Source organism: Thamnophis sirtalis, unplaced genomic scaffold (assembly GCF_051295495.1).
Source record: "Thamnophis sirtalis isolate CommonGarterSnake01/CBP01778 unplaced genomic scaffold, rThaSir2_p1.2 scaffold_8, whole genome shotgun sequence".
Taxonomy (NCBI): Eukaryota; Metazoa; Chordata; class Lepidosauria; order Squamata; family Natricidae; genus Thamnophis; species Thamnophis sirtalis.
This window is the reverse complement of record NW_028261388.1, coordinates 50,024,989-50,042,122: the sequence shown is the minus strand read 5'-3', so window position 1 is coordinate 50,042,122 and position 17,134 is coordinate 50,024,989. Positions and strand designations below refer to the sequence as shown.

At 37.8% G+C, this 17,134-nt stretch overlaps 1 protein-coding gene across 1 annotated transcript in view; it reads left to right on the top strand.

Moving 5' to 3' along the window:
• URB1 (URB1 ribosome biogenesis factor) overlaps nucleotides 1–17,134 on the top strand; it is a 59,858-nt gene that overhangs the window by 31,384 nt on the left and 11,340 nt on the right. The window contains exons 20-30 of the mRNA XM_087721597.1: nucleotides 1,792–2,016; nucleotides 2,398–2,574; nucleotides 3,449–4,295; nucleotides 4,771–4,963; nucleotides 5,643–5,826; nucleotides 6,607–6,665; nucleotides 8,102–8,295; nucleotides 10,058–10,168; nucleotides 10,868–10,931; nucleotides 12,409–12,580; nucleotides 14,160–14,262. Of these exons, the coding sequence (XP_087577723.1) occupies nucleotides 1,792–2,016; nucleotides 2,398–2,574; nucleotides 3,449–4,295; nucleotides 4,771–4,963; nucleotides 5,643–5,826; nucleotides 6,607–6,665; nucleotides 8,102–8,295; nucleotides 10,058–10,168; nucleotides 10,868–10,931; nucleotides 12,409–12,580; nucleotides 14,160–14,262 (2,329 nt within the window). The remainder of the gene's footprint in view (nucleotides 1–1,791; nucleotides 2,017–2,397; nucleotides 2,575–3,448; nucleotides 4,296–4,770; nucleotides 4,964–5,642; nucleotides 5,827–6,606; nucleotides 6,666–8,101; nucleotides 8,296–10,057; nucleotides 10,169–10,867; nucleotides 10,932–12,408; nucleotides 12,581–14,159; nucleotides 14,263–17,134) is intronic.

The following is a 17,134-nucleotide window of genomic DNA, read 5'->3' as shown; positions in this document are numbered from 1 at the left end:
TAGGAAAATAATACTCACAAAATGGGGAATTCTTAGTTCTTAGAGCTTGGTTGTTTTCTTGCAGACATTTCATTACTCAAACCTGGTAACATCGTCAGGGAGCACCAACGCGGAATGGGACCTTCAGACTCCCACCCTTAGCCATATCTCCTTCGCCTCCCACCTCAGCCCATTTACAGTCAGTTTTACTCCTCTGCTGGCCTTCCCCTGGCCATTTGCCCTGGCCAATGGGCCTTTGGCCCAGTCCATTTGCCGAGACACTGTTTGTCCTGGGCCTTTGACCACATGGGACAATTAGCTACCCCACAATTGAGTGGCAGGCAAAACCCATGGTGCTTCTGCCTGCCAGTGTGCAATGGGCAATAGGTGAGTTCAGGGGCTGTGAGGCTATGGGGAAGGTGCAGCTGCCAAACGGCGGTGGGGCACAGCTTCAGGCAGGGGAGAAAGCGGCTTCTGACATGGGGGGGGGCACAGCAGCTGAATGGCAGCAGCTTGCAGCTTCAGGCGCGGTGGGCGGGGCGGGGAATGGCTTCTGGCATGGGGGGACGCAGCAACCGAAATGCAGAGGTTCATGGCTTCAGGCTTGGGTTAGGAAAAGGAAGGAAGGGGAAGCAGGGCAGTCACATCATGCCTTGGCCCATGAGTGTCTGCCATTCGGCTGCCACACACACCCTCCCAATGCCAGAAGCTGTGCCTGAAGCTGTGCCACACTGCCATTTGGCTGCTGCACTTCCCCCATAGCCCCACAGCCCCTGTGATGGTCTATCGCCCATCACACACTGGCAGACAGAAGCATCATGACCTGCCTGCCACCTGATTGGGTGGTGTCTTATTATCCCGTGTGGTCAGAGGCTGGGACAAACAGTATCTCAGCAAATGGGCCAGGCCGAAGGGTGCAGGGTGTAAGGGCAGAGGCCCATTGGCTAGGGCGAATAGCCAGGGGAGGGCTAGCAGAGGAGGAAAGCTGGCTGTAATGGGTTGAAGTCGGAGGCGGGAGGCGAAGGAGGCATGGCAAAGTGTGGGAGCCTGAAGGTCCTAGATCCTACCAAGGACCCCGCATTTCAACCCTGTGCTACAAATATTCCCCTTTATTGGAATAACAATATGTGCTTTGTTACAGATTTTGATGTAGGAGTACAATGTTCTTTTAAAAGCTAAATTGAAAAGAAATCCGTCTGAAAAGTTAATCCAAAACAGAGTTTAGCAACCAAAACTTAATTTCATATAACCTTGACCTTAATTTCAGGGCTGTTGAGAGGAAGTAGAAAAAAGATGAGGCAACTAATCAACATTCCTTTGGTGTATGTTTTGTGATACTGCACACATGTACACAAGTTTTAGAGAGCAAATTTGATATAGTGATCAAGGCATCAGGCTAGAATTTGGGAGACCATTTCTAGTCCCATCTTAGCCATGACAGCCAGCTATAAGTGACTTTGAGCCAGTCACATTCTCTCAGCCCTAGGAAGGAGGCAGTGACAAAGCACATCTGGAAAGCTTTGGCAAGAAAATTACAGGAACTTGTCCTGGCAGTCTCCAAAAATTGGACACAATTGAATAGGGGGAGAAACCCCACACAAGTGAGTTTGTGTTTTGAGTGGCCTGATGCTGCTTTTGTCATTTTGATCTCTTTGCCTAATTTCAAAAGCCTCCTACAGGTAGTTTAGCTCTCTGGCAAAAGGAGTTGGTTCCTCTTCCAAGCTTCTTCTGTTTATTTAAAAGATGTTGGGGTACAAATAGTCTCCTTTACATACATGTAATTTTCTTTTCTTTTCTTTTGTTCTTACTCAGTTCCAGCAAGACAGGAAAGAGAGTATGGATGAGGTGTGGTCATCAGATTCCTCATTTTTCACCTTGTTAAAGAATAGCTATCAGAAAGGTGTTGCTGTTTTACTGGACGAGGATATTCAAACAAAGCTAAATGAAGCTATTTCCCAGCTCCAGCCTCAGCAGCTCTTGTTGGCTTTAAAACATGTTCTTCTGTACCTAAAAACTACTGTGGAGAACTTCGGCAGTGTGAGCTATTTTTTTCTTGTTTTTTGAAAGCAACTTTAATAGTTATGTTCAGTCCCTTTCATTAAGGACCATCTCAACTTTAGATGACGGCAAACATACACTTTCTGAAGCAGGTGCACTGTATGTAGCTAAAAATACATATAATCTCTTGATTCAGGCTTCTAAGATACATGCTTGTAGTAGTGTCCACTTGTAAGCATTGATTACAGTGTTGTATGGAGATACAAAGTGTGTTGCACGGACTTGCAAAACAAATAAATGAAGCCTATAGATGGTAATTAATATGTCTCTTTGATAAAATATATAATTGGGGTGTTTTGTTCTCAATCCCCCCCCCTCTTTTTTTCTTCACTTAGTAATGTCTATCATTTTTTTCAACAGTTGAGCAAAAATTCTGGCCTTTCCCTTGTTACTGTCTACATGGATTTGTTGAAGAGCTTGTTGCGCAAAGGTGATGATACAGAGTTGCATGGTCAGCCTGAGCAGAAAAATACCCAGATTGAACCTGAACTTTTTATGGAAGCAGAAATTTTGATACAAGACCCTGAGAATGAGAAGGTGCTAATTTTTCTGTGTGGCTATTCTGAAGGGGGGGGGGAACCTTTATGCATGCTCTTTACTGTGTATGTACATGGACAAAATCCATGAGAGGGTTTTTTTTTGTGTGTGTGCTTAAAATGAGTCATGAGTGCAGTGACTATGTTCTGAGTACAGTGAGAGAAAAAAATTCTCTCATGCACAGGTTTTGTTAGATAGTAATCTGAAAAATGAAATTCACGACCTGATACTTGGTATTTAGCTTATGTATTCCAAAATGTGCCATGGTCCTAGTAGGACATGCAATTCCCGGTAGAGGAAGATGTGCCTTCTAAGATTGATTATACTGAGTTCCAGTAAGAATGAAACTGTTTATACACTGCTTATTGTTGGTCAGTATATGGTAAAATAACAGAGATAGCTTTACATAATCATAGAATGATAGGGAACATGTAAGCCATTTTGTGCAACACCCAACTCAATCCAGATTAAAGCATCCTTGGCAACTGTTTAGATTCCACTTCTGCATATCATGTGAAGAGGAACTTAGCACCTCTCTTAGAAATTGTTTATGATGTAAAACATTTACTTTTTAAACATAATTCTTTTTTTTTGGAACCATTTCCCTCAATTTTTCAGTCAAAATCTTTTGACAAATATTCTTTGTCAATTTGATCTATATTACTCAGGCTGAATGTACTATCAGGTGTAAGCTTTCGGATTCCACTCTTAATCATACTAGAGAAGGTCGTTGCTTTCTTACTGACTGAGTAAATTTTCCTAGGATCTAGTTAGCAACAATGAAAAACAAAATGCTGATAAGACACTGATCTAATCCAATAAAGTTCTTATGTTTATTGGACAAAGTCTTTTATTGCAATTATTTCTATTTTAGGTCATGGAAGAGATGCTCTCTTTGGTCTTCAAACACCCTATCCTAGAAAATTGGTTCCTGGCTATAGAACAACATTCCCTCCCTCCACACAATCTTAATCCAATTAAAGTGAAACAGCTTTCAAGTCATCTAAACCGCAACATTCTGGACTTGTTGAAAATGAGTTGCCCATTGCTACAACTTAGGAATCAGCTAGATATACTCTGCAGGTATTTTGAAGCCATCACAAAGACTGTTTTGGAAGAGCTGCAAACTGCTGCAAAAGAAGGATGCAGAATATCTCCTAAAACATCTCTGCAGATAGAGGCTTTACAAGAACTGCACATTTATATGAATACGAACCAACTGAGAGAAATCATACTACAACTTTGCAAGGCCAACCTAGCCACTTCAAAATCTGAAACTTTAGCTGGAAAAAAAATCTGTCTGAACGTTCATGGGCAAACTTTGATGCAGCTGCTCACAGATGGCTACCAGAGAGGTTCCCTGAAAGGAGACTCCTTTTTTTCAAGAGAGCACATTCAAGGAGTGAGCATTCTATTGTCTGCATCTATCACTGAAGAGTTGGAAAAGGTCTTTCTGTGTGTGATACAGAAAGAGCCTATCTTTGCCCAGGCAGTTGACATTGATGTGCAGCTTTTGTGCCTTAAGCGTTCCACAGAAATTTCCCTTTCTATTGTAGCTTTGTTGATTCAATACTCTCACACTCATTTGCTACATTTTGAGCTTTGGTGTCTGAAGAGTAGAACAAGCAAATTTCTAAAAATGAATGCAGCCCTTTTTATGACCCTTGTTAATGTGTATTTGGACTGTCAAGAGAAGCAACATTTCAAATGCTTATCAAAAGGTAATCATGCCAGCTGATTTTTAATACAACTGTAACCATGTTATGAGTGTCTTGGAAATAATATGTTAATCTTTTAAGCCTAACGATGGTAAAAAAAGTAGGACATTGAAACATTCTTTTATTTCGGGTTCATTTATTTTTTGAATATTTTGTTCTGCATTTCTTGCTTTGAAGCCATCTGCTAGCCTGATTTGAGCTATAATATTGCCTAGGATAAATGATGCAAGAAACATCTATCTAGATCTTATTCTGTTAGCTTTTTCATGTAGTATCATGAACCTTCTTTCAAAGCAGATAAGCATTTCTTCAGATTCTTCTGTCTTGGCAAAAAATCCTACTCTTCTATTGAGTCTATTTAAGAAGCTCTTCTTAGGATTTAAGTCTGTTACTGTGGGTCCTGGTGCATACATAATCCCTTGAATTTTGGAAATGTTGATTTGTTCCTTTGTATTTTGACTTTGTACCTTGTTTTCAGCGGTTAAGTCTGTCTTGAGAGAAGCTTTATGGCCAGAACTGCTGAATAATCTTTTGAAAGTGGATTCATCACAGCTATCTACTATGGAATACCATGTTCTTTCTAAATTATTGCCACAATCCGATACAGAGGCCTTTACTGATCTCACAGAAAAATTAATTCTAACTCTTGAGAGACTTGGAAATCATGAACAGTAAGCTTACATAATTTCTAGCTGTGGAAAGAATTATACGTGTGAACCATTTAGTATTTATTTTAATTTTAATAGCAATAGCAGCAATAGCAATAGCAGTAGACTTATATACCGCTTCATAGGCCTTTCAGGCCTCTCTAAGCGGTTTACAGAGAGTCAGCATATTGCCCCCAACAATCTGGGTCCTCATTTCACCCACCTCGGAAGGATGGAAGGCTGAGTCAACCCTGAGCCGGTGAGATTTGAACCGCTGACCTGCTGATCTAGCAGTAGCCTGCAGTGCTGCATTTAACCACTGCGCCACCTTGGCTCTTTAAAACAAGAGTAGACATTCAGAATCCTCTTGTTGTAGTGTATCTTGAAGTGTGGATGAAAATCATAAAGTTTAATGTAGATATATTACAATTTCATTGTATTTATTTTGTACAATGACAATAAAGACTATACTATACTATATATAACAGTTAAAGAAACTAAGCCCACTTTTTTCCTCATGTAGCTCAATCCATCTTGCTGCCTTCTATTCGTTTAGCAATAGACATTTTGGGCTCAATTGTGGTTGTAAGTTGAGGACTACCTGTAGTTATGTTGAGCTTATATAATGGGGTATGGTTGTGGGCATGTGAAGAATTGAAATAGACATTGCCTCTGCTCTGTTACTCTTTTCAAACCTCTGCAGGTGGATAATTGCTGATGCTGTATCAAGAGCTCTCAAGACATCTGCAGAAAAAATACATTCATGGGAGAAACGCCTACTAGTTACCTGTATGAAGTGGTTGATCCTGTCCTTCAATAGTAGCCAAGAGCAAGAAACACACTCAGAAGTGGAGAATACCATGCTATTGAAACTAGAAAACCTATTGGTGAGGACTGGGATTTTCCATTCATTTGTATATTAATTTATTAAGAAATGGTGGAGTATCAGACAAAAGATGCTGAATACAGAAATACATTTCAGGGTTTTTTTCATTAGGAAATGTATATAGATGGATCCACAGGTATACAAATAATTGCAAATACTAGTTTTTCAATTTTGCTAGAATTTTGGAGAGCATGGACCCACTCTGGTTACTCCAGATGGAGTTTCCAAATGTTACAAATTTCCTCTGTAGCGGAGCGTTCTATTAAAGGAGATAAGTAATATACTGTCAGTATTCATTAAACTTCTAACTTTTCATAAATTTATGTTAAGAAGCAACTACTCAAAAGTTTGATAGGGGTTTTAATTATGAAAACTTGAGATTGAAAAAGGTGGTAATGCAAGTTTTTTGCTATTACAGTTAACATCCTTTTCAAACTCCTTCATATAGCATTAAAATTCTGTACCGTAGTACTTTTCCTTTTTAATTTATGAAAATTGTTAATCATGGAAGGAGATTTAATTCACACAAAACTTTATTGTAAATGCTAGAAAGAACATCATACTAGCCAATCCACACCTTTCTAAAAAAAAGTGTTATGTCAAAATTTTTAATATTTGTCAGTTTGCTGTGTTAAATTCATGAAGAAAGGATGGGATTAATCTTTTCACAGAGTGTAGAGACTTCCTTTTGAATGATCTCTCTTTCTAGTTTAGGCCAGTCAATTCTGAAAGCTTTATTATATTGCAGTGAGTGATATATTACTATTTCTTGTCTATCCAGAATTCGGTAACTGAAGTGGTTCCAGACGACTGGAATAGTTTTGTGAAGCTGGGGCTGAAGTAAGCATATTTATGTTTATAGCAGTGATGGATTTTTTTCAGATAGCCCAGCTGGAATAATTCTGAGAGCACACTGCTTTAATATGTCTATGGAGATTCTCAGTCATCCAGGTCATGGTTGCACCAAAGGTGCTTTTTCAAAAGGCAACTGGACTTTCTGCTTTTACTTTGAAGACTTTGAAGTTTTGTTTCTCATCTAAGAAGCTTCTTCAATTCTCCCTACTTCCAGTACTCCCTTCTTCTACACAAATGAAATGTTTTTGGTTATGCAAGCTATTTTACTGAATTATCCTCCCCTAATTTCTGCACAGATTATATTCATACAGAGAATTGTACTGTTTCCTGATTCTTCAGCCATTGGCCGAAGAACTTGCACTATTTCAATCAACCTGAATAAAGAACAGGTTGCACTAAAATTTGTCACTTCTATAGTAATGTGAATATGAGATTAAATATTGATAGAAGTGGCCATAGGGATGCATTGGTGTCAATACCTGTGAAATATAATAACTATATAATAACTGCTTGAATGCAAAATTGCTTCCTGATTATGGAATTTCTTTTAATTTAAGAAATAATACCTAATACACCATGTTATTAGCCTTTAAATCTGAAATACACAATCTGAATACCCAGAGCCCCGAAAACACCTTGGCCTCTATAGATCTGCAAAAATTGCTTTTAATTTGTAATTGTTAAAGTGGCAAACAAGGATAATTATGAAATGATTGAAATGCTAATCCTTGTTTAGCAACTGTTCACAGTTACGACGACGGTGAAGAAGTAACTTTTTGACCAGTCCTTGCATTTATGACCTTCTGAATTCTATAAACAAAGAACAAGGGTTTAAGCACAATTGCGATTTTACTTAGTGACTTTTTCACTTAACAACTGTGTTGTGACTTTGTGGTTACTAAATTACAACTTCCTATTATATTAAGTATATTTAATTTTAATTAAAGATAATTTAAATAGTTTGATTTCTTTTTCTGGTCCAACCGACTAGGACAGGGGTGTCAAACTCTCATCGTCACGGCTCATCACGTGAAGTATCACAGCTTTTTCCCCATTTCTAAACCAGGGGTGGCTGTGGCCAGCATGTGACGCATCCATCCGCGAGCCATGAGTTTGACAGCTCTGCATTAGGAAGTCCAGCATGCAACTAAAAAGCCAAGTTCAGGAAAAAATAATAATTACTGGATGAGTTGAATGACAGCTGTAATTATCCATTGGGTAATATGGGCAGGCAGATAGAATCTATTCTTTCTAGAGGGCTCCAGGTTAGGAATGCAATTCGGAAGCACCTTCATTATTTCTACAGACCCCAAAATAATGTCAGCATACAAAAGAACTTCTGGGATATCACTCTTTTTTGCACAAGCTTGTTGGCAGAACAGTCTGGTGTTTGACTTAATGTATTTTTAATTGTCATGCAGGTATCGTTATAAAGACCAAACTTTCCTGAAAACTCTGAATGCAGCTATAAATGTATTATACCAGAAAGAAAACTCTTTTAAAAAGAAATTAACCAAACCTGAAGTGCTTTATATGATGATCACGCAGCATTCACTGTTTTTGTCCACAATGCTGAGACCACAAGAAGGCAGTGACATGAATGCTCATCTAAGAGGTCTGTCTTTCTTTCTATCTTCTTTGGTGTCTATGTACAATTTATATATTTGCAAGCCATTTTTCCAAACATTTTGTTTGTTGCTCACTTATATATTTTGGCAGTAGTATCTATCTAGCATTATCATTTTCTTTCATGATAATTTATAGATTCATACAAATAGCATACAAGTTTAATACATTATTATAATGCTCAACTTAATTTGTCAGTGAACTTCAAAAAATTAAGTGCATTTTGCACTATATGATAACCATACAGTGGTTACCAAATGTAAAAGAGGGTGTATGTGAGAGAAAAGAACTACTTTCTCTTCATAAAAACTAATTTCCCAGCAAATTAGTTTTCATTATTCTCTCAAGATACATTATATTGCCAAAAGTATTTGCTCACCCATCCAAATAATCAGAATCAGGTGTTCCAAACACTTCCATGGCCACAGGTGTATAAAATCAAGTACCTAGGCATGAAGACTGTTTTTACAAACATTTGTGAAAGAATGAGTCGCTATCAGGAGCTCAGTAACTTCCAGCGTAGAACTGTGATAGGATGCCACCTGTGCAACAAATCCAGTCGTGAAATTTCCTCGCTCCTAAATATTCCGCAGTCAACTGTCAGCTGTATTATAAGAAAGTGGAAGTGTTCGGGAACGACAGCAACTCAGCCACGAAGTGGTAGGCCACGTAAACTTGTCCAACATCAGTGTGTGTTCTCACAAATGCACTTCTGGAAGAATGGTCAAAAATTCCCATAAACACACTTCTAAACCTTGTGGACAGCCTTCCCAGAAGAGTTGAAGCTGTTATAGCTGCAAAGGGTGGACCGACGTCATATTGAACCGTATGGATTAGGAATGGGATGTCACATACAGTAAGTTCATATGCGAGTAAAGAGAGGTGAGCGAATACTTTTGGCAAGATAGTGTAATTTCCCAAGTGGGTCCTGAACAAATTTATGCTAAGCTTTAAAAAAAAAAGGTATGGATGTGGGATTATTGTTAAATAATTATTGGTCTGTTAATGTTTGTACCAACAAATACTATTCTTGTGTAGTCCTCACCAACCTGTTGCCTTTCAGATGGACTACAATTACAATTGATTGTTTCCTGATTGTTTATTTGTACCCTATGACTATCATTAAGTGTTGTACCTTATGATTCTTAATGACTGTATCTTGTCTTTTTATGTACGCTGAAAGCATATGGACCAGCGCTAGGATTCAATTTTTTTTACTACCGGTTCTATGGGCTTTGCTTGGTGGGCGTGGCAGGAGAAGGATACTGCAAAATCCCCATTTCCTCCTGATCAGATGGGGGTGGGGCCAGTCAGAGGTGGTATTTACTGGTTCTCCGAACTACTCAAAATTTCTGCTACCGGTTCTCCCAAACTGGTCAGAACCTGCCGAATGCCACCTCTGATATGCTTCAAAGACAAATTCCTTGTGTGTCCAATCAAACTTGGCCAATAAAGAATTCTATTCTATTCTATTCTATTCTATTCTATTCCCAGGATATCTTGCCAGCATATAGTTGGAAACACATCTATAGGTTTCCAATTTAGACACTAGAAAGTTCTGTACATAGCTTAACTAATATGAATAGGAACACTACAGAAAATTAGCGTGGTGATGTTGTGATGTTTTATTTACCCCAGAAGATCCTGACCAGTCAGCTTATTATGTTAAGAAAGTGCTGGAAAAAAATTCAAATACCGTGCCTAGAATGAATTGAGGGAAAGAACAAAATATTTTTCCTTTTTGTTTTCAGAGATGTTAGTGAACCTCCTGTTGTCTCTTGTGAAACTCTGTCCTGTAGTTTGTGAGAGTAATCATTTTGCTGTGCTGCTTGGAGCATATGGTGCAACACTGAACGTTGCAGGTGAACGAATTTTCTCTTGAGAGTAATGTTTATTAACAAAAAAGCTTAATGTAGGAGAGGAGGGGTAATTGATTGTGCATGTTTGACTTAAACCACTTAATTGCAATTCTCGAATCAATCAAGTTAATTTTAAAAGATTTTGTGTCTTAAACCACTTAATTGCAATTCTCGAATCAATCAAGTTAATTTTAAAAGATTTTGTGTCTTTAAGGGCTTGAACAAAACATTCATTTTTTCTGCATTTTTAAACTAACACTGAGCAAACATTCGAGAAAGAAGGGCACACTGCTCAAAACACAGCAGTAGTAATGACTGGATGGGGGCTTGTATTATGGGATGGGCTGAGCCTGGAGGATATTGAATACACTTTGTGATAGATGTTCAGGGGCTTCAGGTTGACTCACTACTTTCTGTGTTACTAGATAATGAATGTTTCCCTAAAATATTAGAATTCAAGATGATGGTAGGATGGATATAAAAGCTCAAAACTGAGAATAACAATAATGAGTCAAAGATGCTAGGTTTCTCTTAAGCCCTCAGTGAGACACCTGAATGTGTGAAGTGCCTGAAATGGAGACAATGGGATGGGCACACACCTATCTTTAACTTTCATGCGAATGTTATATGGCTATATTCTTAGGAATGTTGGTTTCCTCTAGGTATTTTTATCATTTTTACATTGTCTTTCATTTTTTTTAGATCAGAAGATATTGTTTCTACTTAAATTATATGAAAATAATGGTCTAAGCCTTCTTGACTTCAGGTTTGTTTATACATCTTGGTCATTGTAATAGGTGAAAAATGTACATAGCTTGTCAGCCTTATTTTGCTATGGTTTGCTTAACCAGAATTGGTTGAATAAACCAATATATACTGGGTTCATAAAATAGATTAAGATTTAAACTATTTATAGAAAATAGTTTATATGAATATAAGCTATTTACAAAGTACAAAGCTTGGGTTTACAATGCACAATAAATCAAAATCAAGCAAGCAACATGATATATAGCCTAAAATTATAGACGACATGAACCTCTCAAAAATTGTGACTCTCAGAAGCCTTCAAAACATAGTTATCAATTTTTAATGTGGCAAAATAGGAAAATTATGTTATTTAAATATGTAATGAGTCTGATCTTAATTCAATTTAATTTTAATTAAGGCTATAAGCTTACTAAATGAAATTGTTTAGTTTTTGCTTGGCTTCAGCTGTTAGTTTTTGGAATGAAGCCTTCCCTACATCATTCAAAAGTCAAGAAATGTTTATATAGTCTTGGAACAGTGTGATAGCAGAATTGAGTCCCTATGCCTGCAGTCTCTCCTTAAATTATTTACTGTTGCCATAACTGCCTGTGGCTGCTAACTCAAAATGCAGTAAGTACTATGAATCATCTGACTGCTACCGTCTTTCTACAATTTGAGGCAGCAGAAATGCAGAATAGGACCTCCCTTACTTACCATATATGTGCAAGGATAGATAAGATAAAATAATAACATTGTTTTATCTGTTGGGAAAATGGCACTTTGCTTTCTCTTTCCTTTGCAGGCCTTCAGATACTGGTACTTGGCTATGAGTTTCTGTATAAACTTAGTGAATTGGTAAATTCAGGGACTGCCTTTTCTTCTGATCATTCTCCCAATTTCAATGACCAAGAAACACTGTTATATAAATTTTCTTCCCACAAGAGTTCAAGGACAGATGCTTGTCATCTCACCTGGTCATGAAGTGGTCAAGAATATAATGGTAGCACTTAAATATCTGGATCATCTTGCACCTGGGACAAGCAATATTTTTAATAACTCGAAATACTGTTGGAATATCTCCCCTGTTTTTGACATTTTTCTGAATCATTAAGGAAGAACATCTTGAAGGCAACAGTTTGGGTTCTGTTGTAAAGCTTATGTTTGATTAATTAAAAATAACATTGTGGCTATGAAAGGAAGCCTTCTGCTGACAGTGATTTTGTTGACACATTTTGCGGGAGTCAAGACTTTGTTAAGTTAATTCACTGTGATCATTTCTCTGCAATTTAGCGAAACAAACAGTGGACTAAATGTCATTTCATAATGGTTTAATTTTGTTTGAAATTGCTTAGGAAGGGAAAAGAAACACATTCTTTAGAAGTGAAGGCAAAAGCTAACCTTATTCTACTGTTAATAAATCAGATTAATATTTTAATTGCTATCTTCTCTTCAAGTTCAACATAAAAATACATGTTTGTCTCCTGATATAATTCTAGAATATTGCTTTGGGGCCCAGCTGCTGTGGAGCATCATAAAACATGCAAAAGTTTGGGGAAGTCACTGTGGCAGCAACCAAGCATGCAAGAAATTATGTGCCTGCTGGATCGAGAAGTAATGATGAGGACCATACTCCACTTCCCCCAGCATCGACGTCTTTTTTCCCCTGAGGTGCCTTGGACTTAACTGCAGATTTCTGTTTTTTTTATATATAATTTAACTTAATGCTCAGGGATTAAACATCAGATCACTGTTCAGGATTTGTTATTCAATTTTGAGCTGACTTTTGAGGAAACAGTTCAAATGTTAATGGGGAAACCAGCAAGGAAGATTGCTGATGGGAGGGGGGGGGCATTGAATTCCCTACGACAGGGGTCCCCAACCCCTGGGCCACTACCCACTTCAGGGCTGTGGCCAGTTTGCATTTGGGCTGTGGAAAGCGTCAGGCAACATGCCCACATGCTCAACTCTGCTTGCACAAATGGAGCTGTGCATGTGTGTACCTGCCACTCAAACCAACATCCCCTTCCTCCCCACACCAAGCTGCCAAGCTGGAAAGGTTGGACACCTTTGTCCTACTAGCACTGAGGTGTTTCTTCTCCCTTCTGTGCAATGTAGAGCAATCCTTCCATGTGCTGAAGGAATGGACCTCAAATCTGGCACAAATGCTAGTGAATGCCAACATTTTGCATCTTCCAGGACACTTTCTTTCCCCAGAGAGGAAATTCCTTGGTACGCTGAAGAAATGGACTTCAAATCTGGTGAAAAAGTTAGCACATGCTATCTTTCTCACCACTATTGTCCGGGGGGGGGGGGGGCAGGCAGAGGGTCCTAGCATCCTGGGTGTAATGGGAGGCCCAAGCCCCCTCCCTCCCCACCTGTCCAGAAGTCTTGAGCCTTCTCTCTCTGATGCTCTGCAAAATGACCCATGTGATTGCTTAACAACTTCAACTGGGAGAGCCAGAATTGTAGTTCATAAGCGAATATACTATATAGAATAGTACACTATATTGCCAAAAGTTTTCGCTCACCCATCCAAATAATCAGAATCAGGTGTTCCAATCACTTCCATGGTCACGGCTGTATAAAATCAAGTACCTAGGGATGCAGACTGTTTTTACAAACATTTGTGAAAGAATGGGTTGCTCTCAGGAGCTCAGTAAATTCCAGCGTGGAACTGTGATAGGATGCCACCTGTGCAACAAATCCAGTCGTGAAATTTCCTCGCTCCTAAATATTCCACAGTCAACTGTCAGCTGTATTATAAGAAAGTGGAAGTGTTCGGGAACGACAGCAACTCAGCCACGAAGTGGTAGGCCATGTAAACTCGTCCAACATCAGTGTGTAACATCACAAATGCGCTTCTGGAAGAATGGTCAAAAATTCCCATAAACACACTTCTAAACCTTGTGAACAGCCTTCACAGAAGAGTTGAAGCTGTTACAGCTGCAAAGGGTGGACCGACGTCATATTGAACCCTATGGATTAGGAATGGGATGTCACTTACAGTAAGTTCATATGCGAGTAAAAGCAGGTGAGCGAATACTTTTGGCAATATAGTGTATGTCTGTTGACAATTGCTTTGCTCAACAACTGAGATTCCAGACCCAATTATAGTCATGTGGAAGATTACCTATAAAGTATTTTTTTCAGGATTTGTATGCTAGACATGCAAAATCAACCAAGGGACCTGAAATCCGTGAAGCAAATCGAAATTCAGGCATGCATTCTTTTATGTTTTTCATTTTAGGAAGAACATACGTTCCAAAGCAAAGGGAAAAGTGATGTGGCTTTTGAAGATCTCTACGATCCATGTTTTCTTCTCCAGCTATTCAGTGAATTATTAAGACCAGGTATATAAAGTGATTGTCTTGTATTGTCTGGAAGCATTCAATATAATATGAACCAGTCTTCCCCAGTCTGGGCCAACAACTGTCTGACTGACTGTTCCAAGAGTTTCAGCATTTGTGGGGAATGATATATGGGGAAGATACTATAAACACTGTTTTCACAAAAAACGTTTCAGTTCTAAACTTGTGAGGTCTTAAGACGGGGAATCTTTCATAAGATCTTAGGGGTATCTACCAAAAAACCTGCTGAATCAAACAATCCTCTCTTTGATCAGCATGAATTTGATTTTTTCATTTGATTTGGCCTTTTTTTTAAACATTTTTTTAAATTTTTATTAAACAACACACAGAAAAAATAATCATCTTCATTGCATCATGTAGAAAGTGTGTCAATTGGTTACAATTAGCTTTTGTACATCTCTTCCACAGTCATTATTTACATTCATATCAAATGTCAAAGTTCTTAAATGAGTCTTACTTTCAACATATCATAGTTCTCATTTGACTGAAATTGTTTTAGTGTCCTTTTGCCTAGAATACTCCATAGTTAAAAACACAACCACCTAATGGCATTTCATTAATTATTACAAAGTCATCCAATAGCCTTAAACCTTTATAACATATTCTAAACAAAAAATAGTTGACAAAATTTCTAAGCCCTTCCCCCTCCCCCAAATCACTGTTTACAATTTGTGTCCAGGTTCCTTTTGTTATGGTAGTACGTACGTACGTACGTATGTACGTACATACATACATACATACATACATACATACATACATACATACATACATACATATCATTAACTGTATCCCTTATCCTTATCATTCCATTGTTAGTTGTTATAATTAATATTGGTTAACAAAAAATCCTTTACTGTTATATCTATTTTCTTCTCATCAAACCAACATATATGTATACCTTATTGCCCTTATCAATTATTTATTTAACATAACAATCTATAAGTTACTAAATTACTACTTACTAATTATAAAACTTAGTTACATTTTTTGTTATCTACTTTCATATATCCAATAACATTACCTTTATAACATATTCAAAGTAAGAATTAATTAATTAAATTTCTAAACCTTTTTTCTCAAATCATTTTTTGCAATTTATATCCAAATTCCTTATATTAAACCAGTACATATATGTGTCATTAACTAGATCTCTTATCATTTCATTATTAATGTTATCATTACTATTTGTTAATAAAATCATTTATTACTTATATCCAGCTTCCTCACCTCCAGCCAACATAGAAATATACTTTGTTACCATTATCAACTATTTATTTAAGCAAGCAATCTAAAAATTACTAAATTCCTACTTACTAATCATCAAACTTAGCTATTTTTTTATTATCAATTTTCATATATCAATCTGTCTCCTTCCAGAAGGCATGTAGTCTTATTTCTTTTGCCATTTGTGGAGTTAATTTTCTGCTTATTTCCTTGGTAAAGTTTTTATGGACATCTCTCCGCACCTTGTTGTCTGTTGGATTTCTCAGGTAATCTCGGTGCCCTTTTGCTACTTTAATTGATTTATCTTTTATTGTCAATCCTGTTTCTGATAAAAATTTTCTCTTTAAAACCATCATTTTTTCTTTTTCTTCTTCTTTTGTGCCTTGAAATTTGGGGTAGAGCTCCGGACCATCAAATTCCCCCCTCCAAACTTCCATTTTTTCGCTTTCAACCACTTTCATTTCAGAAATCAAATCATTAGTTTTCTTATCTTTGTGTTCATTTTTCTCTTCAGTTTTTGGAGCTCCATCTCCCTCATTTTTTTCTGGTATAAACTCTATCTTCTTGTCAATTCTCCAAGTTACCTCCAATAACTTTTGAATTGCATCCCAAATCTTTTGCAAAATTAAAGTTTCCTCTTCTGAAAGTTGCTCCATGTTCCAAATTGTAAATTACTGCCATTCTAGCTTTAATCTTCACAAGAGAGAGGTTCCGTTTTTCCCCCCTCTCCCAGTGCCAATAAGGCTCTCTAGGGACAGCTGTGGTAAACAATTTGTGCCCTTGGCTCTTATCACTTTTAGTTACAGAGCTTTGAAGCACGAAGACAGTGAGATCAAAGGAGAAACAGGAACAAATGTGTGGTTTCAAAAAAAACCTCTAGCCTGTAGCCTTCGAGCAACAGAATTCAAGTATTTTTTTCACTTTCTTGTGTTGTCTCAGATTTAGGGGGGGACAAAGGTCTTAAATGGAGTTTAATAGCAAATAATAGACGGTTTTTGTTAGAGTAGAGAGGGAGATTTTAGTCCTTAAGTTGAAAAATAAAGCAGGAAGGAGCCGAAGAAGAAAAACCAGTCCGTTCACTTTAAGAGAGAAGAAAAAAAATTGTGAGGAGCATTTCAGTCCACCAAATGTAGTTACAAGAAGAAAAGCATACTAACCAAAACAAACCAATGAAGATCAGTTCTGCTGCTAAATTCGTCTACTTAAGGATTTAATTTAACATAAAAAAGAGATTCTTTGGGGCAGTTTTTTTTTTCAAAACAGAAAGGATTCACCAGATGATCACACTTTTTCTTTCCATTTCCTTCTGTTCCTTAGCCTTCCCCACTTCATCAGCCTAGGCTGCCTTCTGTCGCCAGCTTGAAATCCTTCTCTTGTATCAATCAGAGACTTGTGTTGTCCTTGATATCAGCAAGACGTAGTCTTCCTGTTTACTGACTCTTCGGGACGGTTTAGGTCCAATTGGACACCCCACCCACCCAGTGGCAAAAGTATCGGCTGCAGTCTCAGAAAATTGAGACCGCACATCCGTACCGTAGGGACATTGGCTTCTCCCAATTTAGACTTTTTTTGAAGTGCCTCTTTTAGATTTATTCCCTAAGGAGATTTATGTTTCCTTGTCTGAATTAAA